Source organism: Carcharodon carcharias, chromosome 8 (genome assembly GCF_017639515.1).
Source record: "Carcharodon carcharias isolate sCarCar2 chromosome 8, sCarCar2.pri, whole genome shotgun sequence".
Classification (NCBI taxonomy): Eukaryota; Metazoa; Chordata; class Chondrichthyes; order Lamniformes; family Lamnidae; genus Carcharodon; species Carcharodon carcharias.
The window spans coordinates 169199541-169225200 of NC_054474.1; the positions used below are offsets into that span (position 1 = coordinate 169199541).

The 25660-nt window shown below is 39.1% G+C and overlaps 1 protein-coding gene across 2 annotated transcripts in view; it reads left to right on the forward strand.

Moving 5' to 3' along the window:
* Positions 1–25660, forward strand: part of golga1 (golgin A1) — a 65330-nt gene that overhangs the window by 20596 nt on the left and 19074 nt on the right. The window contains exons 4-16 of one of the 2 annotated variants that reach the window (XM_041194116.1): positions 4576–4650; positions 5031–5128; positions 5748–5780; positions 8285–8413; positions 11706–11875; positions 13570–13681; positions 15144–15269; positions 15519–15614; positions 16098–16193; positions 16470–16565; positions 16713–16865; positions 21394–21489; positions 22902–22991. In XM_041194116.1, coding sequence (XP_041050050.1) covers positions 4576–4650; positions 5031–5128; positions 5748–5780; positions 8285–8413; positions 11706–11875; positions 13570–13681; positions 15144–15269; positions 15519–15614; positions 16098–16193; positions 16470–16565; positions 16713–16865; positions 21394–21489; positions 22902–22991 — 1370 coding nt within the window. The remainder of the gene's footprint in view (positions 1–4575; positions 4651–5030; positions 5129–5747; positions 5781–8284; positions 8414–11705; positions 11876–13569; positions 13682–15143; positions 15270–15518; positions 15615–16097; positions 16194–16469; positions 16566–16712; positions 16866–21393; positions 21490–22901; positions 22992–25660) is intronic. The other variant, XM_041194117.1, reaches the window with a different exon arrangement.

The following is a 25660-nucleotide window of genomic DNA, read 5'->3' on the forward strand; positions in this document are numbered from 1 at the left end:
TTACCAGCACTTGACCAACAGCCTTGAATGTTATGATGTGCCAAGTGCTCATCCAGATACTTTTTAAAGGATGTGAGGCAACCCGCCTCCACCACACTCCCAGGCAGGGTATTACAGACCGTCACCACCCTCTGGGTAAAAAAGTTTTTCCTCACATCCCCCCTAAACCTCCTGCCCCTCACCTTGAACTTGTGTCCCCTTGTGACTGACCCTTCAACTAAGGGGAACAGCTGCTCCCTATCCACCCTGTCCATGCCCCACATAATCTTGTACACCTCGATCAGTTGCCTCTGTCTTCTCTGCTCCAATGAAAACAACCCAAATCTATCAACCTCTCTTCATAACTTAAATGTTTCATCCCAGGCAACATCCTGGTGAATCTCCTCTGCACCCTCTTTAGTGCAAACACATCCTTCCTATAACGTGGCGACCAGAACTGCACACAGTACTCCAGCTGTGGCCTCACCAAGGTTCTATACAATTCCAACATAACTTTCCTACTTTTGTAATCTATGCCTCGATTGACAAAGGCAAGTGTCCCATATGCCTTTTTCACCACCCCACTAACATGCCCCTCTGCCTTCAGAGATGTATGGACACACACACCAAGGTCCCTTTGTTCCTCAGAACTCCTTAGTGTCATGCCATTCATTGAATACTTCCTTGTCAAATTACTCCTTCCAAAGTGTGTCACCTCACACTTCTCAGGGTTAAATTCCATCTGCCTATTTGACCATCCTGTCTTTATCTTCCTACCCCAAGACACTCAACCTCACAGTTAACCACCCATCCAATCTGTGTCATCCTCAAACTAACTAATCCTACTCCCCAGTGTAGTTTATATAAATGACGAATGTTAGGGGACCCAGCACAAATACCTGTGGTACGCCACTGGACACTGGTTTCCAATCACTAAAGCAGCCTTCTGTCATTACCCTCTGTCTCCTACAACTAAGCCAATTTTGAATCTATCTTATCAAATTACCCTGTATCCCATGTGCATTTGCCTTCTTTATAAGTCTCCCATGTGGGACCTTGTCAAAGGCTTTGCTGAAATCCATACAAACGACATCAACTGCACTACCCTCATCTACACACCTGGTCACCTCCTCAAAAAATTCAATCATACTTTATTAGGCATGACCTCCCTCTAACAAAGCCATGCTAACTATCCCTGATCAAACTATTGCCTCTTCAAGTGGAGATAGATTCTATTCCTCAGAATTTTCTCCAATAGTTTCCCTACCGCTGACGTGAGACTCAATGGCCTGTAGTTCCCTGGCTTATCTTTACAGCCCTTCTTAAATAGTGGAACCACATTAGCTGTTCTCCAGTCCTCTGGCACCTCCCCCTGTGGCCAGAGAGGAATTAACGATTTGGGTCAGAGCCCCTGCGATCTCCTCCCTTGCCTCCCTCAGCAGTCTGGGACACACATCATCTGGAGCTGGAGCTTTGTCCATTTTTAAGCCTGCCAACATCTCCAGTACTTTGTCACTCCCTGTATCAATTTGTTCAAGAACCTCACAGTTTCTCTCCCTGAGTTCAATACCTTCATCCTCATTCTCTTGGGTGAAGACGGATGTGAAATATTCGTTCAACACTTTACCGATGTCCTCTAGCTCCACCCATATATTGCCCCCTTGGTCCCTAATGGGCCCTACTCTTTCCCTGGTTATCCTCTTCCCATTGATATACTTATAGAATATCTTGGGATTTTCCCTACTTTTACCAGCCAGAGCTTTCTCATATCCCCTCTTTGCTCTCTTAATTGCTTTCTTAAGCTCCACCCTGTACTGTACTTTCTGTAGTCCACTAATGCCTCCAATGATTTGTTCCCCTTGTACCTGCTAAAAGCCTCTCTTTTCCTTCTCATCGTGTCCTGAATATCTCTGGTCATCCATGGTTCTTTGGGCTTGTTACTCCTTCCTATCACCCCTTGTTGGACCCTCTACATATTGACCTAAAAAGTTTTCCTTTATACATTTCAAGAAATCCACTCCATCCAATCCCTTAACACTATGTCTATCCCAATTAATGTTGGGAAAGTTGAAATCACCTACTATAATTGCCCTATTGTTATTATTTTTACACACCTTCGCAAATTTTGCACATATTTGCTCCTCAATTTCCTGCTGACTATCTGGGGGTCTATAATAAACCCCTAACAACGTGGCTGTCTCTTTTTTATTCCTAAGCTCTATCCACAAAGCTTCATTCGATGCCCTCTCCAAGATATCATCTCTCCTTAATGCAGTAACTGACTCCTTAACTAATAATGCAACGCCTCTTCCTCTTTTACCGCCTCCCCTCTATATCCCGGAATGTTGAGCTGCCAATCCTGCCCCTCCCTCAACCACGTCTCTGTGAGGGCTACAATATCACAATTCCACATGTCAATCCTCACCACTAACTCATCCGTTTTACCTGTGGTACTCCTGTTATTAAAGTAGAGGCCATCCAGCCTTGCTCTGTTCAGATGTAGATCATCCCGCTTGTACAGGTCCCACTTTCCCCAGAAACCAGATCCAGGAATCTAAAACCCTCCCTCCTGCACCAGATTTTAAGCCATGTATTCGTCAGCGCTATTCTCCTATTTCTGTGCTCGCTAGCACGTGGCACTAGGAGTAATCCAGAGATTACAACCCGAGAGGTCCTGCAGCCGTTCAGTGACATCCTGGACCCTGGCACCTGGGAGGCAACACACCATCCTGGAGTCACATTGAAGGCCACAGTAGCGCCTATCTGTTCCCCTGACTATAGAATCCCCTATTACTATTGCTCTTCCTCTCTTCATCCCCTCCTGTACTGACAGGCTGCTTATGGTGCCAGTAGCTTGGCTCCGTCTGCACTCCCTGGATTAACTAGCGCCCTCATCAGCCTCCAAAATGGAATACGATTTGCAAGCGGAACCCCAGGGGACTCCTGAACTACCTCCCTGTTTCGCTTGGACTGCCTGGTGGTCACCCATTCCCTTCCTTCAAGTCCCTTCAGCTGAGGTGTGACCACCTCTCTAAACGTGCTATCCGCGATGCTCTCAGACTCCCGGATGCTCCACAGTGTCTCCAGCCGCCATTCCAGCTCTGAAACCTGAGCTTCCAGGAGCTGCAGCTGGACACATGTCCTGCACACATGCTGGTCCCAGGCACTGGAAATGTCCCCGGATTCCCACATGGAGCACGAGGAGTACACCATGTCTTTGAGTGCTCCTGCCATGATTTATCCCTTTGAATTAAACCTTTTAAATCAATTACTCTAGGGCCCTTCTTTCCTGATCCTCGTTACTGCAGGATATACAAACTATAACCCACAAAAACACCTTAAACTATAAGCAATAAAAGTAGTAAATACTTACCCGACCTTACCCACTACTTACCAGTCATTCCTCTCCCTTGTAGCCGCCACTGCTGCAGCAGGGCAAGACCACTCTCTGAAGATTTAAGAAGTTGGATAGCAAAAAAAAAAATGCAAAGAGCACCTCTTCCCCTCTGCACCGAATTCCCACTGTGCACCAAGTTGCTAATACCCACACTCACTCTGGCTGTGTCTCACTCACGAATGGGTCTCTCCCCTGCTCGTGTGCAAGCACGCTGATATAGTGTGCTTCTAATAGTCCCTTTCTTAAATAGAGCTGAGCTGACTCTCACTAGTTAAGCTTCAAATAGTAATCAACACCTATTCAGGCCCTAATCAGGCTTCAGGTGATTGACAGTTAACTGTCACACAGTCAGCTGAGTCAGCTACTTTACCAACCTTTTAACTAGAGTACTGAACTTACAAAAATTTAAGAGAAATTAAAGAGAAAGACTTACCAGTTCAATTCCCACTGTCACCAAACTGCCAATACCCATACTCACCCTGACTGTGTCTCACTCAGGATGAGGTCTCTCCCCTGCTCGTGTGCAAGCACACCGATATATTTCATAAATACCAGTTTTTGTTTTAGAGCAGAATACATCGAATCCAGTAACTAAGTTTGACATTGTCAAAGGTAAAGTTGCAAATGTTTAATGCTGACAGGTTTAATTTAAGATATTGATTTGTTTTTACACTTTTGGCTTTACTAAGATCTAATAGATTTGTGAAGTGGTTAGTTAGATATTGTTCGTTGGTTTTTAAACTGTTCAAGGCTCTGAGAAATCTCATGAGGATATAGTAAATGAGCACAAGTTAAATCCATTTGAAATTTAGCATGTTTTCTGAAAACTTAATTTACATGTTCAAACGACTACTGGTTGAAAAGACTGAAGAAAGATGTTACACATGAATTACAGTAAGGGTTTCTTCCAGTAGTTCAAAAGGATGCTTTGTTTCAATTTGGTGTTTAATCTGCACATGCACCAGCATGTATTCCAACATTACTTTCCGTAATATGCTATGTTTGCTAGTCCCGGAGTAAATCTTTCTTTTTACCATTAACATGTTAAGGGGATGTCATCAATACATGTTCTCCTTAACAGTAATGATTTTCTGATGAGGAAAATCATTTACATCCTTCACTCATTATTATTCCTGTGTTTTGTTTTTTTACCTGTTTTGAACTCCTCCTGGCCTGCGTCCCCTCTCCCCTAATACAAGATTATGCCGAGCAGCTGCGAAATTTGCAGAAGACAAAAGAGAAGCTTGAGCTTGCATTAGAAAAACATCAGGATTGTACGTACTTTAATTTTTATCGTTTCTTATTGAGAGATCAATTTAATTGAGTTTTTTTGATGGTAATCCATTTCTTTCTTTCATTAGTTACATTTAAAAATAATTAAAACCAAAAACCTTTCGTAATTATTTTATTTGCTACTGGTGTCTTTAAAGACATGGATAACAATATAATTCCATTGTTGAAAATTATGGAAGAACATTTGCAAAAGACTTTTCTAAAAGAACCCAAACATGTTAATTTTACCAATAGAAAGTATTGATAAATGTTAAGTATTTTAAAAAATCGTTTAAAAGGACAGTGCAATTGGATGCTTAGTGCAATTTCACTTATTGCTAGTTAGTAATATGCAATATTTTTATTTAAAATTTTAAATCAGCCTCAATGAGGAAACTTCAGGAACAGAATGAAACATATCAAGCCAACAGAGCAAAAATGGCAGAAGGAATGGCACTAGCCTTGGAAAAGAAGGATCAGGTAACCTGAATCATGTTGTAGAATTAAGTTAACATTATTCCTACACTACAGTGTATGTTTTGGACTGAAGTATTCATTCGTACACAGCGTGTATGATGAATGATTTTGAAAGCTGCAATAATTATCTTAGAATTCCTTGCAGATAAAATTTGCCAATATTTTGGAACCAGAAAAATACATTCTGCTTAAAGAACTGCAAAAAGATTTTTTTTTTAAATGCCTTACTGTAGTTTCGCCTCAGAGTAACTCCTCGTGCTACAACCGAAACACAGTATACCCCTTTGAGCTTTGCAGTAAGAAGCACAGAGGAATGGCACAGTTTGACATGCGCTCTAAATAGTTAATTTTTGTGCTCCCATTGAAAGCCCCTTCCTTCTGCTGGTAGCCACTAAAATTGACGACGTGAATACACCTTACAAGTTCATGGTTTCCGAACAACAATGCACTGTGCCACTATGGCTGTCCAAGAAATAAATGAATCTCATATGGTTCAATCAAAAGATGCGACTTATAGATTCCATAAATATTGTGTTAGTTTATATGCATTAATTTTGTCTTTTTTGAAGATTTTCTGCATTTGTAATTTGGAAAGAAAAATAATTGCCATTTTTATTTTCAGGACTGGATGCTAAAAGTTTCAATTCTTGAAAAGGTATTTTTCATAACTTTTTGATATTCCCTATTATGAATTGCTCAATTAAATAATAATAAACTGACTGTTAATGAGAAATAAGAATAATGATATTTAAGGGTTTGATTTTCCTGATTGCACAATGCGGGCCAGAGCCTCATCTGCTGTAGGGACATAGGAACTAGAAGCAGGAGAAGGCCATTCTGCCCACTCAAACTTGCTCCACCATTCAATTAATCGTGCCTGATCTTAAACCTCAACACCATTTTCCCACAGTATCCCCCTATCCCTTGGTCTCTTCACTAATATCGATCTCTGTCTTAAAGATACTCAATGACTGAGCTTCCACAGCCCTCTGGGGTGGAGAATTCCAAAGATTCACCACTGAGTGAAGAAATTACTCCTCCTCAGTCCTAAATGAGCCACCTGTTATTCTAAGACTGTATCCCTGGTCCAGCCAGGGGAAACATCCATCCTGCATCTACTCTTTCAAGCCCTGTAAGAATTTTGTATGTTCCAACGAGATTGCCTCTCATTCTTCTAAACTCTAGTGCAAAAAGGCCCAGTCTTCTCAATCTCTCCTTGTAGGACATCCTGCCATTGCGGGAATCAGTCTGGTGAACATTTGTTGCATTCTCTCTATGGCAAGTATATCCTTCCTTAGGTAAGGAAAATATATGATTATATACAGTATTCCAGATGCGGTCTCACCAAGTCTCTATACAAGTGCAGCAAGACATCTTTACTCCTGTACTCAAATCCTCTTGCAAATGGTATGTTGGCCTTTATTGCCTACCTGATTGCTTGCTGCATCTGCAAGCTAGCTTTCAGTAACTCATGAACAAAGACACACACCAGTTCCTTTGAACATCAATACTTCCCAATCTCTCTCCATTTAAAAAAAATACTCTGCATTTCTGTTTTTCTGGAAATATTACATTTGGTCTCCACATCCAAATCATTGATATAGATTGTGATAAGCTGGGGCCCAAGCACTGATCCTTGCAGTACTCCACTAGTCACAACCTGCCAACCTGAGAATGACTCATTTGTTCCTCTGCTCTGTCTTTTGTTCGTTCACTAATTCTCAATCTGTGCCAGTATGTTGCCCCCATTCCCAACTGCTCTAATTTTGTTTACTAACCTCTTGTGTGGGACTTTATCAAAATCCTTCTGCAAATCCAGATACACCACATCCATTGTTTTCTTCCCCTCCCCATCTATTCTGCTAGTTACTTGCTGAAAAAGCTCCAACACGTTTGTCAAACATGATTTCTCTTTCATAAATCGACGTTGCCTCTGCCCAACCCTATCTTTATCTTCTTCAGTCATCACATCCTTTACAATTGATTCTTGCATTTTAACTAGTCCTGACGTCAGGCTACCAGGTCTGTAGCTCACTGTTTTCTCTATTTCTCCTTTCTTAAATAGCGGGGTTATGTTTGCCATCTTCCAATCTGCAGGAACTGTTCCAGAATCTATCAAATTTTGGAAGATGACCACCGATGCACCTCCTTCAACACTGTGGAATGTAAATCATCAGTTTCAAGGGATTTAACATATTTCAGTCCTACTAATTTCTCCATTACTACTTTTTTACTAATACTATTTTTTGTTTCAGTTCCTCATTCTTGCTAGCCCCTTGATTCTCCAGTATTTCTGGGAGATTTTTGTTTCTTCTTTCAAGAAGACAGACACAATGTATATGTTTAGTTTTTCTGCCATTTCCCTATTCTCCATTGTAAATTCCCCTGTCTCTGCCTGTGATGGGCCCACATTTGTCTTTGCTAATCTTTTCCTTTTTACATACCTATAGAAGCTTTTACTGTCCATTTTTTTTGTTTTTCACAAGTTTACTCTCATATCCTGTTTTCTCCTTCTTTATCAGTTTCTTGGTCCTCCTTTGTGAACGCTTTTTAAAAAATAACTCCCAAGCCTCAGGCTTACTACTTTTTTGGTAACTTTCTAAACCTCTTCCTTTGATCTAATGCTGCCATTAACTTCTTGTTAGCCGCAATTGGATCACGTTTTCTCTTGGGTTTTTGTGCCTCACAGGAAGATATATTTGTTGTGAAATGGGTACATTAGTGATGGTGCTGCACCATTTCCACTGGGAGCAGCAAGTAGTTACAGCTGACATATATACATAGGAAGTTTCCAATATGAATTTCCACGGCCACGTTTGGAATGGAAAACATTGCGACACACATGCATGCAGACAAGTAATTTTTAATAATTTATATTGCACACATGCATACATATCTATCCGTGGTTTGGAGTATCTTGTCAAGCCTGTAGCACAGATTTTGTTTCAGATGTATTTTATAAATCAGATCACATGAACTTATCTATTGTGTTACAGGCTTTTAAACAAAATCACCTAGCTAGGCGTCCATGATGTATACAGAGACTATATGAAAAATCATTTTCAGAATTGCCTGACGGCATTGATATTTGAGATATAATTGCATGTATAAAAATGCATTTGTACGTTTTAATAGCCTTTTCATTCATTAAATTCTTAGGAGAAAGCAATGTTTGAGAATCAGCTGAAACAAATGAAGGATCACAGTTTGAACCTGTTCCAGAAACGAGACGAGCAGGATGAACTGGATGGATTTCAGCAGCAGGAACTTGCCAAAGTCAAACATATGGTACAAGAAATGGAATGTGAACATTCTTACATTCTTTCATTACTTAGAAGACCTTATGGCTTTACTTCATGCTGTATAGCTTGTAGTGGACATATTTTTTCCCTAAGGTAAAAGCAAAAAACTGCGGATGCTGGAAATCGAAAACAAAAACAAAAATACCTGGAAAAACTCAGCAGGTCTGGCAACATCTGTGGAAGGGAGCACAGTTAACGTTTCGAGTCCGCATGACTCTTCAACAGAAGTAAGGAAAAATAGAAAAAGGGTGAAATATAAGCTGGTTTAAGGGGGGGTTTGGGACAAGAGAGCTGAATAGAAGACCAGTGACGGTTGGAGATAACCAAAAGATGTCACAAACAAAAAGACAAAGAGGTGTTGAAGGTGGTGATATTAAGGAATGTGCTATTAAGGGTAGAAAGCAGGACGAGCAAGGTACAGATAGCTCTAGTGGGGTTGGGGTGGGGTGAAGGAATTGAAAAAGGCTAAAAGGTAGAGATAAAACAATGGATGGAAATAGGTGGGAAAAGAAAAATCTATATAAATTATTGGAAAAAACAAAAAGGAGGGGGAAAAATCAGAAAGGGGGTGGGGATGGAGGAGAGTTCATGATCTAAAACTGTTGAACTCAATATTCAGTCCGAAAGGCTGTAAAGTGCCGAGTCGGAAGATGAATGCAGTAGACTAATTTGAAGGAAGTACATGTTGCTCCCAATGTGGTTTCCTCTACATTGGAGAGACCAAACGCAGACTAGGTGACCGCTTTGCAGAACACCTTTGTTCTGTCTGCAAGCATTACCCAGACCTCCCTGTCGCTTGCCATTTCAACATTCCACCCTGCTCTCATGCCCACATGTCCGTCCTTGGCTTGCTGCATTGTTCCAGTGAAGCTCAATGCAAACTGGGGGAACAGTACCTCATCTTCCGACTAGGCACTTTGCAGCTTTTCGGACTGAATATTGAGTTCGACAGTTTTAGATCATGAACTCTCCTCCATCCCCACCCCCTTTCTGATATTTCCCCCTCCTTTTTGTTTTTTCCAATAATTTATATAGATTTTTCTTTTCCCACCCAGTTCCATTATTTTTAAATGTATTTCTATCCATTGTTTTAGCTCTACCTTTTAGCCTTTTTCAATTCCTTCACCCCACCCCACCCCAACTAGGGCTATCTGTACCTTGCTTGTCCTGCTTTCTATCCTTAATTATCACATTCCTTAGATAATATCACCACCTTCAACACCTCATTGTCCTTTTGCCTGTGACATCTTTTGGTTATCTCCACCTATCACTGGCCCTCCTATCCAGCTCTCTTGTCCCAACCCCATCCCCTCCTTAAACCAGCTTATATTTCACCCCTTTTCTATTTTTCCTTATTTCTGTTGAAGAGTCATGCGGACTTGAAACGTTAACTGTGCTCCCTTCCACAGATGCTGCCAGAACTGCTGAGTTTTTCCAGATATTTTTGTTTATAATTTTTCCCTAACTAGATTTGGAACTAGGCTGTCTTTTAGAATGAGTTTATTCAATTGTCAAACCACAAACCTTCTAGTTTTAAATGACATTGTGTTACATAGGTTAGTGCCTTTATTTACTAGGCTAAAGATGTCCAAATTTCAACTTGTGGCCCACTGGTAATCAATCTCTCAAAGCCCAGTAACTCAGTTCTATTTGCACTTAAATCTCTTCTTCACTGGTTGTTCTGTTTGAATTTTGTGTGCCTGGAGGTTTGGGAAGAACTATTCTTATTGCTGTTACCTCATTGGTGGCTTAAACCTTAATTGGAACACTAAGATCCATCAGAATCAATAACTTGAGATTTATGCAAATTAATCAGAACATGGATTTAAACTAGATGTGCATAAGCAATCTTTATGATTCTGACGACTAAACACTTGGACATCCCTACACTATGCTATCATGAGAGCTCAGGAGTGACCTTTTTAATGCCACAGTACCTGTCGCAATGCATTACCCAAGCACAGAATGAACAATATTTAACAATTTGCAAGCTACAAGTGTATATTTTACATTGTAATGTATGGAGATCTCAGTTTGTGTACGTCATCTCAATCTAACTATTGAATTTATTGATAATGTTATTAATATTATCATTGAATTCAAAGCTATAATTCAGTATCTAGATTGAAATGATATTCACAGATCGAAGCCTTGGTTTATCACATGCTTGAATCACACACGAATTACACAGCCTGTTGTACAGTCGAACTACATCCATGAGGTTTGTTGAACCTTGTTTGCTGCTATTTTTAACCACAACATATTTTCCTTCTTGAAGGGACTAATCTTGTTATCGATGTCCAGATTTAAAATTAAGTATGCCATTTATCATGCATGTTCAGCAACATTTAATTACATGCATCTAGTTTAGATAAACAAAAGTGTGATTTAATCTTTCCAACATTCCTTTTTGTTTAACTTTAATGCTGTTATATTTGATTCACAGTATTATTAAGTTGGATTTGGAAGTGGAACCTAGAGCAAAATTTGGCATGGTTGTTTGAATGGGACACTAAACTTGCAGCTTGAGATGTGCATTTTAACTCTAGGCTTGATTGAAATTAATGCTTGCCTTCTTTGATGGAATTTTCCCCATTTTTAGGTTCCACCCTCCTGTGTTAGAAATTGTTCTATGTTCCAGACCTGTGAGTGCAAGCACAGGCAGTCTGCTCTCAGCTCTCTGCCACTGCCACGTCATATCCACACACTGGAAGGCATATGAGACAGACCTGAGCTTTCTTTCTCTCCCTGTGGGGTAACTAGTTTCAGCTGACTCTGTCTTTTCCCTTGCTGACCTAAATGCGATCAGATCTCTCCATGTGAGGAATTATGCAAGTGAACCTGCCTCATTCCTTCTTAATAAATGTAGCTGCTCCTACACAGTAATGAACCAGATTATCAATAAATGTGACTGAATGGGAAGTGATTTAGACTGTAAAATGTGTTCACTGTCTGAACTTCAATTCAGTCATATTACGCCACATGAAAATATGGCTATGCTGTTTGAATTTAAATTTTCTTTACTGCATACTCCATTTCTATTCGGCACCTCTGCCACTTTCCATGTGTTGAGTAATGGGCATGATCCTGCTTCCTGTCTCTTGGTGGCACAGTCCTACCCAAACTTTCCCTTTAACTATAAGTTAATATCCTGGTTAATGAAGAGAGTAATACAACTGAAGTGTTTGTAATGTTTGGAACTTAACTAGAATGTTTTAACTTAAGGTTTTTAAACTAAACCTAATCAGTAAGAACTTAGGCTTTTGTCTGTTTTACAGCTCCTGAGGAAAGAAGAGATGTTGTCCAATTTTGAAAGGGAACTTGAGGAACGGAAAACAGAGCTAGATCAAACCAAAGAGGAGCTAAAAGTCTCCAATCAGAAACTCTTAAATCAAGACAAAAGGCTTGAACAGCTACTGACACTTAATGCAGATATTAACAAAGAAAGGTAAAGCACGTTTGGAAAAAAGTCAGTGGTAGTGTCCTGAATAATTTCTTCCCCATGATCTTTACAATTTTGTGTTGATTGAAAAAGAACTGATTAATTCTAACCTTGAAACTTGCTCTGGTTGGACACATACTGAAATTGGACTGATGCAGACATTTAACAAAACCCTTTGCAAGTTTGGCAAGCAAAATGTTCTTTTTTGTGAAAGCCAAAAGTTCTAGCAAAAGACAGATCTGGCAGAATGGTAAGTTTAATGGTGTTTATGAAAACATTGTCCATTCAGCCCGAGGTGTACTACAGGGTCCTCCAAGGGTATATTGAGTGCACCCATTTTTTTTTGTTTCAGTGGTTAAGATATGATGAGGATAAATTATGACGGTAAATTTTATGTTCCTAGTGCAAAACTTCATGCATGTTAGGAATTTAGACATGGAGATCAATGACCCCTACATCTTAATTAAGAATAATGGATACAAATTGCTTTAAGGCCCATGATACCAAGCTCAAATTTCTGATATGTGCTCTTATATGCAGATTTATACCATCTTTCCCTATAGTGTGTTAAGTTTAGTCCTGATCAACATGTATTCCACTTGCATATGCACATTATACTTGTACATTTAACGGGAAAAAATATTATGTGTAGACAAAGATATGTATTAGCTCTGGCTCCAAAGCCACAAGATAACAAATGCCACAAATAAAAACCATACAGGGAGCAATTCTCTAATACAGATTGTAAAATTTTGTAACAGTCATAGTAATGAGCAATTTTATGCAGTCTTATCAATAGTTCATTTTTGAGATCAAAACTTAGGCATTACATTTGGTAATATTAAGATAAATGCTTATCCATTTATATGAACTACTTCCTCTCCTATTGAATTACTTGTGTTAAAATAGCATATGAGGGAATGACTTAACACACATTGGCCATAGAAATTGCCATTGGCAATCAGGTACAGTGGTATGACGTGTAGGAAGAATGTAATTATAACAAAAGGAGATCAGCCTCCATCCAAAAACGATTATATTCATTACAGTATAAGTAATATTGTATGCTGATTAAATTAATTAAGCAAATACTGTAGAGAAAAACAGAAGTTGCATTTGTACAACACCTTTCTTTACATATGGTTGCACCTAAATGCTTCGCAGCCAATTAAGAGCACACAGCAAGGCCCCAAAACAGCTATGAGACACATGACTGGATCAAGTGTTTTGGTAGTGTTAGTTGAGAGACAAATATTGATCACTGCAGTAAGAAAATTCCAGTGCTGCTCTTCATTTAGTGCAGTAGGATCTTGTATATCCACATTGGAGAACTAAAGGGTTTACAGTACATAGTCTTCTTAAGAAAAAATTGCACCTCTTGAATGCAGTACCCCCTTGGTACTGCACTGAGCTGTCAGTCTAGATTATGTGCTCAAGATTCTGGTTCTATTGTACAAACAAAATTTTATTTAAACAAACTTCAGTGTAGGCATTGTGGATATTCAGCTGCAGGATTCATTGTAACTTGTGGGTTTTGTGTTATTGTACGTGAAATGATGGTACATTCTATAACCGCTGTGTTGTCTGAAAAGACAATTGAATGACAGATAATGATTGCTGGTCACTTATGTATGCTTGCTGCTTGTGGTTCTTTGTTTTGCACTTTGCTTAAATCCTGTTGAATTTTCCTTAATGCACAGAGAAGAATTTGTGGCTACAAAAAGAAGTGCAGAAGGAAAAATAACTGTATTAGAATGCAGGGCACGGGAATTGCAGAATGTGATTCAAAGACTCTCAGCTGATTTACATAAGGTACAAATATTTACTGTTTCATTTCAAATGTTTAAGGGTTCAATAATCACCAGCAACCCACTTCTTTGTTCAACCTTATGGCTGTTTTATTAGTCTGAACAGAATTAATTCTGGAATTGGTTCCCAGTTGGGTTTCAGTTACTATAAAACAGCATCTGTTCATTTCCTGCTTACTAGAACTTTGGATTAGACGCAAAGTTGTCATTTTGCATGTTTAAAAGCTACGAAAAGTAGCTGTTGCCTTTGGTAGCTATAACTAAAATATATCTTGTTGCTTTAAAGTTTTAATTAATTTTCAGAGTTCAGTCCATGCAGCAAGTTCGTATCCTAATATATTAGGGAAATAATTATGTATAGGGCCACCTCAGTTAGAAAGTAAATTTTGCGCAGCAGTTAGTATACACAGTTAAAATAGCATCAATCTGCTCTCTTATTTTTACACAAAACAAAACCTTTAACATCTTGAGAAAGGTAGGGAAGTAGCAAATTGAGCTCCAGAAATGAGCCATGTGCTTTGTAATGCATCAGTTATTTTAGTTGGATTCCAACGAGATCCTGGCATGCTACTGAGCATTATCATATTTTTTAAAAGTCACAGTGTACTACACAGGGGGCTCATAGTTGAAAACTATTCCTTTTATTTTGAAGCTGCTGAAGCAATCAACTAATTGAAAACTTCTTTGCATTCAGTCTCTTCAAATATGACTTTTTAGAGAAGAAGAAGGGGTCGTATGGAAGTGAAATACTAGCATCTTAAAATACACCCTAGACCTTTTACTTTCTTCTCCCACAAAGTTAGTTTTTAGCTTTTGGTTCCTAATACAACACCACCAAGTTAATAAGAGCTTGGTAACTTGAGAACATAATTACACAATTACCTGCATGAAATATTTAATCATTTTAACTTGGATGGCTGGTAGCACAGAGTGTACAGTTGTTCAAGCAGGCTATTGCCCCATAATGTATCTAATGGATGTTCTGATTTTAAGAAGCTTAATACCAAAAAAGTAATGTTTTTCTTTCCTATGGCTGTGAAAAAATAATTCACACAGAATAATGTTTATTTTGTCAATTCTCTCTCCTGTCCTGAAGCCATAATATGAATTCACGGAAACTTCCTGTTAAATTGTTCTGATGAAAGTTCTTTATACATTTGACAGTGAATTTTGCCAGGTTATTCAATTCGGAGGTTTTACAGTCCTCTTCTGACTTCACATTTTCCACCCAGGTTCACTGGCTTACAATTGGCATTTTAAACTTGCTGATTTTTCTTTCACTGGCCTGGGAGTGCAGAGGACTACCATCCTGAGATAAACAAACTCTACCATTCTCACTTTTTTTCCACTGTTTCTAAAAACACGGTGTGATTTTCACATGCTAGCGCGTTAGCATTTTCAATGAGTGAAAGCTGTCACTAGTTAACTTGGCTTCTCACTGTATCTATGTTGTTTTTCTGAAATAGGCATCTGCCGAGACTGAGGAGAAGGGAAAGGTTATAGAGCATCTGCAGGCAAAAGTATTTTCCCTAGAAAAGCGTTTAGAGGGAAATTATTCCGAGGATGAACATGTACAGGATCTGCTTAAAGAGGTATAATTAACATAATGAAATGCCTAACTATAGATGTGCATGCACTATAAATGATTTAGGCTTTTCAGAGATTTTCTGTTACTTAATTATCTTTTGAAATAAATTGTCATGCATTGAATACTACCGCAACTTTTTTTCTCAACCCTCGAATGTTTTCATTCTATCTTTATTTAATATAATCAATAGCCATTCAAATGGAGTTTGAATCATGTTTGCATTATGTTGCTGACCAGTTAGTGTGCTCTGCAGAAATCCTATCTGGAGCAGAAACTGGAAGAAACAAGGCATCATTTGTTGGAAGCTAAGACTAGCCACACTGAGGCTGTCAGCATTCTCAAAACACAGGTACATATCTACCATGGGTAGAACGCTTAATTATATATAATAATATATTTCATAAAGCAACGTATAAGTTGATGTCAGCTTTTGAAGCCTCAAAATTCCTCCAAACATGGGGTCAACTTATACGCCTGGAATAAAAGTGAAGACCATCATGGGTATGGGTGGTTGCCTTTTTGAAATGTCATCAGCATTGCATGCAAAGAGTGGGCATGTCTTATCTTCACAATACAGCCCATACCGCCTGCTTGATCCCTTGCACCCAGTTATAAAATACTGGTAAGTAAAACATGCTTTTATAGGGTGAAAAATTGAGGCTGACTATTAATGCAAGTATAACATGCCGTGGCTGAAAAGCAAGTTGATTTTTATGCTGAGTATATGCAAAAATATGATTTTTGGGATTGGAAAATGAGGTTGGCTTAAATGTCACAATTTATGGTATGTTTCCATTTTTATTTTTTAAATAATTTTCCTAATTTGTTTTAGATAGCTAAGCTAAACAATGAAGTGGTAGAAATCCAGACTTTAATGAAGCAAAAAGATGATGAGATGCAGGCTGTCAAAGACGAGAATGCTACTCAGGTAATGGCTATTTCTTAGTGTATTATTAACGGCAACCGTAGTCCAATTCCTTGACCACCTGTCAACAAGTTGTGGAATGGCTTTAATTTTTAACGTGGCCTGAAAGTTTGTTTGTGTGTTCTTATTTATTTTTTGTCATGTATGGACACAAACAACAGCATCTGGATGAATGAATTATAGCTCTGCTCATTGGTTGATCCTTTCTTAATGGTTGGAAACTTAAAATGAAACCCAACTACTAGTCCAGCTCGTTCTAAAATTCTGATTATTTCCCAGATCAGTGAACTGGAGCAAAGGTTAAATCTTACCAAGGGAAAGCTAATACTAAAAGAAAATGATGTGAATGAAAAAGAAGTTCAAATAAAAAAGTTGGTAAGAAAAGTTTAAAAATATACTTATTGTGAATCCAAAAATAAAATCAGCTTTTAATTTAAAATATATCACTTGCAAATTTAATGTAGGCAGTTGTATTTGTAGCAAGCTTAATTGAGATTTTATTGATGAGTGACTTTTTCACAGCAAGAAGAAAGCGAAGCCGAAAGTGACAGATTACAGCATCAAATTGCTACTTTAAAACATCAGCACACAGAAAGGACTAACCGAGTGGATGCTCAAATAGCTGCCCTTGAAACTGCCCGTGAATTTGACAAAACAGCCTCGCAACATAAGATAGTAAGTAATGTACTACCAGTGAACATAAGAATATAAGAAATAGAAACAGGGTAGACCATTCGGCCCCTTGAGCCTGCTCTGCCATTCAATAAGATCATGGCTGATCTTGTGTTTCGATTTCCACATTCCCATCTAACCCCGATAACATGTGATTCCCTTACCTAACAAGAATCCAGCTACCTCTGCCTTAAAATATTCAATGACCCTGCCTCCACCCACTTCTGAGGCAGAGAGTTCCAAAGTCGCTCAACCCTCTGAGAGAAAATAATTCTCCTCATCTCTGTCCTAAAAGGGCAATCCCTAACTTTAAAATAGTGCCCCATCAAGCGGAAACCCACAGGAGGAAACATCCTTTTGACGTCTGCCTTGTCAAGGCCGTTCAGGATCTTGTATACTTCAGTCAAATCACCCTTCACTCTTCTAAACTCCAGTGGAACCAAGCCTAGTCTGTCCAACCTTTCCTCATAAGACAGCCCACTCATTCCAGGTATCAATCTAGTAAACCTTCTTTGAACCGCTTCCCAATGCATTTACATCCTTCTTAAATACGGAGACCAAAACTGCGCACCCTATTTGAGGTGCGGTCTCACCAGTGCTCTGTATAGCTGAAGCATAACGTCCTTACTTTTATGTTCAGTCCCTCTCATAAGAAAGGATAGCATTCCATTAGCCTTCTTAATTACTTGCTGTACCTGTGTACTAACTTTTTGTGACCCATGTACTAGAACACCTAGATCCCTCTGCACCTCAAAATTATGCATATGTTCTCCATTTAAGTAATATTCTGCTTTTGTGTTCTTCCTGCCAAAGTGAACAACTTTACATTTTCCCACATTAAACTCCATTTGCCAGATCTTTGCCCACTCACTCAACCTATCTATATCCATCTGCAACCTCCTCAGGTCCTCTTCACGACATACTTTCCTATCTATCATTGTGTCATCTGCAAATTTAGCTACTGTGTCTTCATTCTCCTCATCTAAATCATTGATGTAAATCGTAAAAGATTGAGGCCCCAATACAGACCCCTGTGGGACTCCACTCGTCACATCTTGCCAGTCAGAAAAAGACCCATTTATGCATACTTTCTGCCAGCTAGCCAATCTTCTATCCACGCTAATATGTTACACCCTACACCATGCGCTTTTATTTTCCGTTATGATCTTTGATGTGGCATCTTATCAAATGCAAGTAAGAGACCAAGGTTCCTAAGGAAGTTTTCATCTATGATTCTCATTATAATTGAGTCTGACCCAGAATATGATATCAGCAATAGATCAGAGGTATGTGAATATTGTGGTGAAAAAAGAGCTGCCTTCAGTGTGCTACGCAAATTGTAAAGAGTCATAGAGGTCTACAGCACAGAAAAAGGCCCTTCGGTCCATCGAGGCTGCGCCAGTCAAACAAGTACCTAACAATTCTAATCCCATTTTCCAGCAGTAGGCCCATAGCCTTGTATGCCATGGATCCACATGTGCACATCCAAATACTTCTAAAATGTTGAGGGTTTCTGCCTTAACCACCCTTTCAGGCAGAGAGTTCCAGATTCCCACCACCCTCTGGGTGAAAATACTCTTCCCCACATCCCCTCTAAACCTCCTGCCCCTTACCTTAAATCTATGCCCCCTGGTTATTAATCCCTCCATCAAGGGGTAAAGTTCCTTCCATTCTACCCTATCTATGCCCCTCATAATTTTATACACCTCAATCATGTCCCCACTCAATCTCCTCTGCTCCAAGATAAATAACTCCAGGTAAATAACCCCAGTTCCAGCATTGCCTCCCTGCTCTTATATTCTGTGCTTCAGCCAATGATGGCCAGTATCCCATATGCCTTCTTAACCACCTTCTCTACCTGTCCTGCTACCTTAAGGGACCGGTAGACATGCACACCAAGGTCCCTCTGATCCTCACTACTTCCCAGGGTTTTACCATTCATCATGTATTCCCGTGCCTTGTTTATCCTGTCCAAGTGCATCAACTCACACTTATCTGGATTAAATTCCATTTGCCACTGATCACCCCATCTGACAGCCCGTCTATATCCTCCTGTAATCTAAGGCTATCCTCCTCACTATTTACCATCCCACCAATTTTTGTGTCATCCACGAACTTACTGATCGACCCTCCTACATTCAAGTCTAAATTGTTTATATATACCACAAACAGCAAGGGACCCAACACCAATCCTTGTGGAACCCCACTGGACACAGGCATCCAGTCACAAAAACACCCCTCAACCATCACCCTCTGCTTCCTGCCACTCAGCCAATTCTGGATCCAATTTGCCAAATTACCTTGGGTCCCATGGGTTCTTACCTTCATTATCAGTCTCCCATGCGGGACCTTATTAAAAGCCTTGCTGAAATCCAAGTAGACTACGTCAAATGCACTGCCCTCATCTACACACCTGGTCACCTCTTCAAGAAATTCAATCAAATTGGTCAGACATGACCTCCCCTTAACAAAACCATGCTGACTGTCCTTGATTAATCCCTGCCTCTCCAACTGTAGACTAATTCTGTCCCTTGGAATTGCTTCCAATAATTTCCCATCCAACTGAGGTTAGACTGACTGGCCTGTAGTTCCCTGGTTCATCCCTTCCTCCCTTCCACAATGCCACATTGGCTGTCCTCCAGTCCTCTGGCACCTCTCCTGTGGAAATACCTTCTGGAAATCCAAGTACAGGCTCCCCTTTATCCACTGTGCATGTTACTCCTTCAAAAAACTCCAATTAATTGGTTAAACATGATTTTTCTTTCACAAAACCATGCTGACTCTTCCCGATTACCTTGAACTCTTCTAAGTGCTCAGCTATAACCTCCTTAATGATCGACTCTAATAACTTCCCCACGACAGATGTCAAGCTAACTGGCCTATAGTTTCCTGTTTTCTGCCTCCCTCTCTTGAATAGAGGGGTTATATTTGCTACTTCCTAATCTGATAGAACCTTTCCAGAATCTAGTGACTTTTGGAAAATTAGTGCCAGCGCATCGACTACCTCATTAGCCACCTCTTTTTAGACCCCATGATGTAGTCCATCAGGACCCGGAGACTTACCAGCCCGCAGCTCCATCAATTTGCTCAGTACCTTTTCCCTAGTGATTTCAGTTTCACCAAGTTCCTTTCTCCCGTTCACCTCCTGATTCACAGCTATTACTGGAATGTTTTTTGTATCCTCTATAGTGAACACAGAAGCAAAATATTTGTTCATTTCTCCTGTCATTTCCTTATTACCTACTATTAACTCCCCATTGTCATTCTCTAGAGGACCAACACTCACTTTACTTATTCTTTTCCTTTTTAAGTACCTGTAGAAACTCTTGCTATCCGTTTTTGCGTTTCTAGATAGTTTCCTCTCGTACTCTAATTTTTTTCTCCTGATTAACCTTTTAGCCATTCTCTGCCATTCTTTATGTTCTGACCAGTCATCTGTTCTGCTACTCATCTTTGCGGAGTTGAATGCTTTTTCCTTAAGTCTGATGCTTTCCTTAACTTCTTTAGTTAACCACAGATGGTAGGTCCAATTTGTTATTTTTAAATGAAATTACCTGCTTTTTATTCTTGGACCTTGGAGGGGGATATGTTTCCTACTGCCAAAGGAGCAGTTAGGTAACTGTGTTTCATCAGTGCTAGACTGTTTAGTTGGAGGTGTGCAATTCTCCCTCCATATGGAGAAGTGCCAGGACCACTTGCTTCCTTTCTCCAGCTTGATAGAATGGAAGGTAGAGGGGATGAGATTGGAGGGGTGGAGGGAAGCATAGTGGTGAAATCTATGCCCTTCCACTCAGTGAGTCTATGTACTAGCATACCACTGCAACCCCCCAAGATCAGGTAAGTTTTAAATCTTAATGTTCCCACATCTTAACATCAACAAAAAAGGAGCGTCTGGAAAACAAGTAGTCTGCTCCATGTATAGTGTCTCCTAGCTGATATCTTTGCATACTTTGCTCCCAGTGACTTAAGAAACTGTCCGTTTACCTTTACCATCTTGGTTTGAATTCAGCCTAAGTTGATGAAATAGGTTGTTTATAAGGGTTTCACTTGAAAGGAGCTTAGGAAAGTTCAACCCAGTTCTTGGTCAACAAAAGCCCTTTGTACAACACTGCCTCCAACTTGGTCATCTTAAAGAGACTATAGTACATTGATTGCCAATTGCTGAGGAGTGGCATTTTTTGAGTCTAGGACTGAGGTATGTTATTAGAGCAAAGTATTTTAAATACTTCCATAAACTATAAAAAACCATGGTATTTCCTATTTGCACAAGTTTGTAATATTTTCTTCAGTATAATTGTGTGTAATTTGTTTTCTTGTGGCCTATAGACTTGATTAGGCAAAACACAATTTCCCATTAGCCTACCTTTTAAGCTTGTGAACCTTTATCATTTTTTGGTGCTTGTAAGATCATTACCTAACCTTCCCCTGTTGTGGGAAATCAAAATGTCTTGTAGCTGAGCTTTAGCATATACAGCCTTGTAACCTAATTGTACAGCATATGTACACATCTATTTGTGTTCTTTGTGCACAGAGCCAATGCCAACAGAAAAATGAAGAACTAAGTGACAGGCTTAATGAAACAGAAAATGCGTTGAGGAAAGTTGAGTGTGAACTTGAAAGGTCGAAGGTTAGTACCACATTCTAAAATTATATTCAAGAATGGTTATGTTTAAACTAATATTTTTAATGTTTTTTTTCCATTCCTTACTATGAAGCCGTTACTGTTCCAGGTTGAGAAGGCATATCAAAGACTTACTTCATGACCTTTGCTGATCATGTTGGGTGGCCAGTTTCTGGAACATGGGCAAACACCCCCATTCCAGAATCCAACCTTTATTTTTTTTAGCTAGTTTTATTTCTCATTTCAATTGTACTATCTTTCTTGTTCCTTTCTTTTCACTTACAATAGACCCTTTCTATGACACTAATGTTTTAGAATTATGCAAAAAAGTCTATTTGAAAAGAAGTGATGTACAAATCTTTTAAGGTGCAAAAAGTTCTGTGCTGTATGAGAAGCATATATTTAGGACAATTCTAGTCATGGCCATTGCAATTTCTTTTCTATTCCATGATTTGTAATTTCAACATTTCACATTCTAAAAGTTCAGCATGATGTGATATTACTGTATTTCCCATATTTTTCTTCTCTTATGCTGCCACATGTTGTCCAATTGCTGGGACAATGAGAAGCTTGCATAGCAGACTCCTGTAGCCCTGTAGAAAGGGAATAGTTGAAAAAGTTTTCCCATTGTAAAACAGTATGTTCTGCTGCTTTGAAACACTTGTCGAAGCAATCAAGAAATAATAATCCTATCTGGCGTAGAGAGCAAGCATAGATTAAAGGAACGTACAAAATCATTATTATGTTAGGAAACTTCCACTTTTTGAAAGGTTTCTGTTTCCAATCATTTATTCACATAATTTTAACAAAATTATTTTGCAAAATACTATGAAATAATAAACAACCCAATGGGGGAAATATCCTTGAGGTGTACATGCATTAAAAGTATTCTTTGTACACTTTTTAAATTTAATATTAGCAAAAGCCTAACTTGGATAGAGTCGTCAACAGACCCTTCAGCTAAAAGTTAATATTTATTCAGTAGGATCAACATTCACCTGCTGTTTTGATATTGATTGGAAATGTTCAGACCAACAAACTTCCCCTGGGCAATTACCCTGCACTGCGGACCATACAAAAATGCGATTTAAATTGCAAACTGGGTAACTGTTGTAATGATTGTACAATTGTACAGACCAAGCCCCCAGAGGACCCCACCAACATGGGACTCCTCCCCCTCCCCCATTATTCCTTCACAGCACAGAAGTACTCGCGTTGACCTTTCGGTGCTCGTTCTCTAGCACAAATCCTACCTAGGTTAATGTACGCACCCATAATTAATAGGAGTATTTATTTAATGTGCAAGTTATGTATTAGTTTATGCAGTATTGGAGGTGGTGTAAACACAATTTGAATGTGATCTTTGTGAATTTTTAATGGTGGTATCACATTAACAACATTCAAATGTTTGGATGCAGGAAGAATTAAACAGCAGAGAAACTATAAATGCTGAAATTGCCAAAACGTTAGAAGGGACAAGGCAACAGAAGGAGGAATTGCAGCATAAGGTTTGTTCCATTCAATAATGTTAAAGCTGCAGTATGTGGCATAAAATTGGAATTTGACATTTCAGGATACTTTTCTTTTAAACATTACATCAGCTGATTTTTTGTGGCTGCTCACAGAAAATAAGGACAAAACAACCTTTCCTCGGAGTGCATTAGTATTACTATAGATATAAAAATCTAAGAATCTGCACTTTGAATCTTATGAATCTCCATTTAGTGGTAGAAGTGTTCATCTGCCAGTGTGACTATGGCCTGAATTTTCCTGTGGGTGATTGGGGGCGGGGCCTGCTCACCGACGGGAAAATGACACGGGATGATGTCAGGAGGAACCCCTGACGTCATCCCGGTCCATTTAAATATTGAGGAAGGTGGGCAGATAGCGAAATCAGCTGTCCGCCCGCTGACCTGTCAATGGCCAATTAAGGCCATTGACAGGATAATTAAGGTAGTTAAGCGCCCTGCCCATCCAACCTTAAGGTTGGTGGGCAGGCCAGGAGCCCCAGCGGGTTCCTGATAATACATGAAACCTCATCCACTGTTGGGATGAGGTTTCATGTCCGTTTTTAAAAACTTTAATAAAGTTTATGTGCTTCTTATTAACATGTCCCATCTCGTGTGACATTGTTACATGAGGGGGACACGTTAATAATTTTTATATTTTTAAAGTTTTTTAGAATGTCAGTAATCTCCCTGAGGCAGCACTTAGTCTCAGGGAGCAGAGCACACTTTGACAGATGGGAATCCCTCTCCCCCACTACCCCTGCACAGGAGGCGCATAGCTTTTCTCATTGGGCAGGCTGCTGGGTGGGCCTTAGTTGGCCCACCCACTCAAAATGGTGGCAGGCCCTGTTTCGGTGGCGGAGTTCGGCTGCCCATCCGCTGCTGAGCTGGTGGGGCAAAATTCTGCCCTATGTCACTAAATGCTGATGCCTAATTAAAGACTGTGTAATTTACATAACAAATTTAATATATTATAAATATCATATAGGCATTACAGAAAAAAATTGGCAAACTTTCTGAATTTCATTTCACAAAGTGTTTGTGATTAAAAATGATTTTTTAATTTGTTTGTCAATTTTGATTTAGTAATCATCCCTTTAAACCAGCCATACATCATAAAAACTTACAGCACAGAAGGATGCCTTTCAACTCATCGTGCCTGTGCTGGTTTTTGAAAGAACAGTCATGCTTAGACTCAACGCCATATTTTTTTGTCCATATCCCTGTAAGTTCCTCATCCTCATCTACCTGTCCAACTCCCTTTTAAAATTTTTGATGGAATCAGCCACCAGCAACTTTTTCAGGTTGAGCTTTGCAGAGTCCAACAAATTTGAGTGAAAAAAAATATCTTCCCATCTCCCATCTCGTTCTTTTGCCAATGACTTTAAACCTATGATCCTTGATTATTGATCCACATTAGATGGCACATTTTTTTTCTTTACCAAATCTATCAAATCCTCTCATTACCTTCAAAACCTCTATTAGGTCACCTCTTAACCTTTTCTGATCAAAGGAAAACAGTCCAAACTTTTCCAATTTCTCCTCATAATTGAAGTCTCTTATCCCTGCAAATATCCTGGTAAGACTCATTTAAACCCTTTCTAAGGCCTGGATTGCAGTTCCTAGAATATCCAAGAATGGAAGCATTTTTTAAAAGAACTGCAGTTTAGATCCCTTTATTAATTTCATTTTGACACAGTGTTTTTAGTTTAGTCAATTATAGGCCAAAGAAAATAATGATATAAACAGTGCTGTGTAATTGGTTCAGTTTATATTTGACCGACCCTTATCGTTTAAATTTGAATGGAATAATCAAAATTTGGGGTGTTCTGATACTTTTTAAGGATGCAAAAGGAGCCATTTTATTCATAAGCGTCTGTTTGAAAATCTGTGATAGTACTGATCAATTTGAAATGCTTGAAGTCGAGGCAAATCAGTTTGAAGTTCCAGGAAGATTTTCCATTAGTTGGATGCCCACATGCTAAAAAGATCCAGGAAATGAAACACTGTGGTATTAAAAGTAACTTATAAAATATGGGCTCAGCTCTTAGAGTTAAGGTCTTCATATTTGCCCATTTGAATAATTGGGTGAAAATATGTCTACTGTAAATAACCATTTTATAACAACATGATATTACATAATTGGTGTAATGTTCCAGTGTGTTCAATGACTGGAATTGGATCTTTTAGAGGCACAGACTAAGTCCAGTAGCTAAAGCAATTACCAGATAGTGTTTGCAGTTCATTTCCTGGACTTGTAGAAAACATTCCCAGATTTCAAGGAAAAGATAGAAGGCTTTGAGGTTGAGTGAGTGGGACAATGCCATAAGCTTAGTTTTAAGATATAGAAGGAAAAATAATGCAGGGTAGGAAGATTAGAAAAGATTAAATATGTTATTTAAAAAAAAAACTACCTGATTACTACAAGAACTGGATGAATATCTAGTTAGGAACAGGAAGGATAATTGTAAATATAAGTTGAAATAAAAAGGTTCAAATTTTTGCTACACAGATCTTGGCAACATATTGTCAAGGATGCAGAAGGCCTTAGAATGAGTTTTGTAGATTTAAGGTTAGACAAATAGTTTGGATTTCCACTTGGATTAAAAGGGTAGGAATGGGAAGGGCAAAAAATTGAAGAATCTTTCCACAGAACTAAGTGTGTTAGG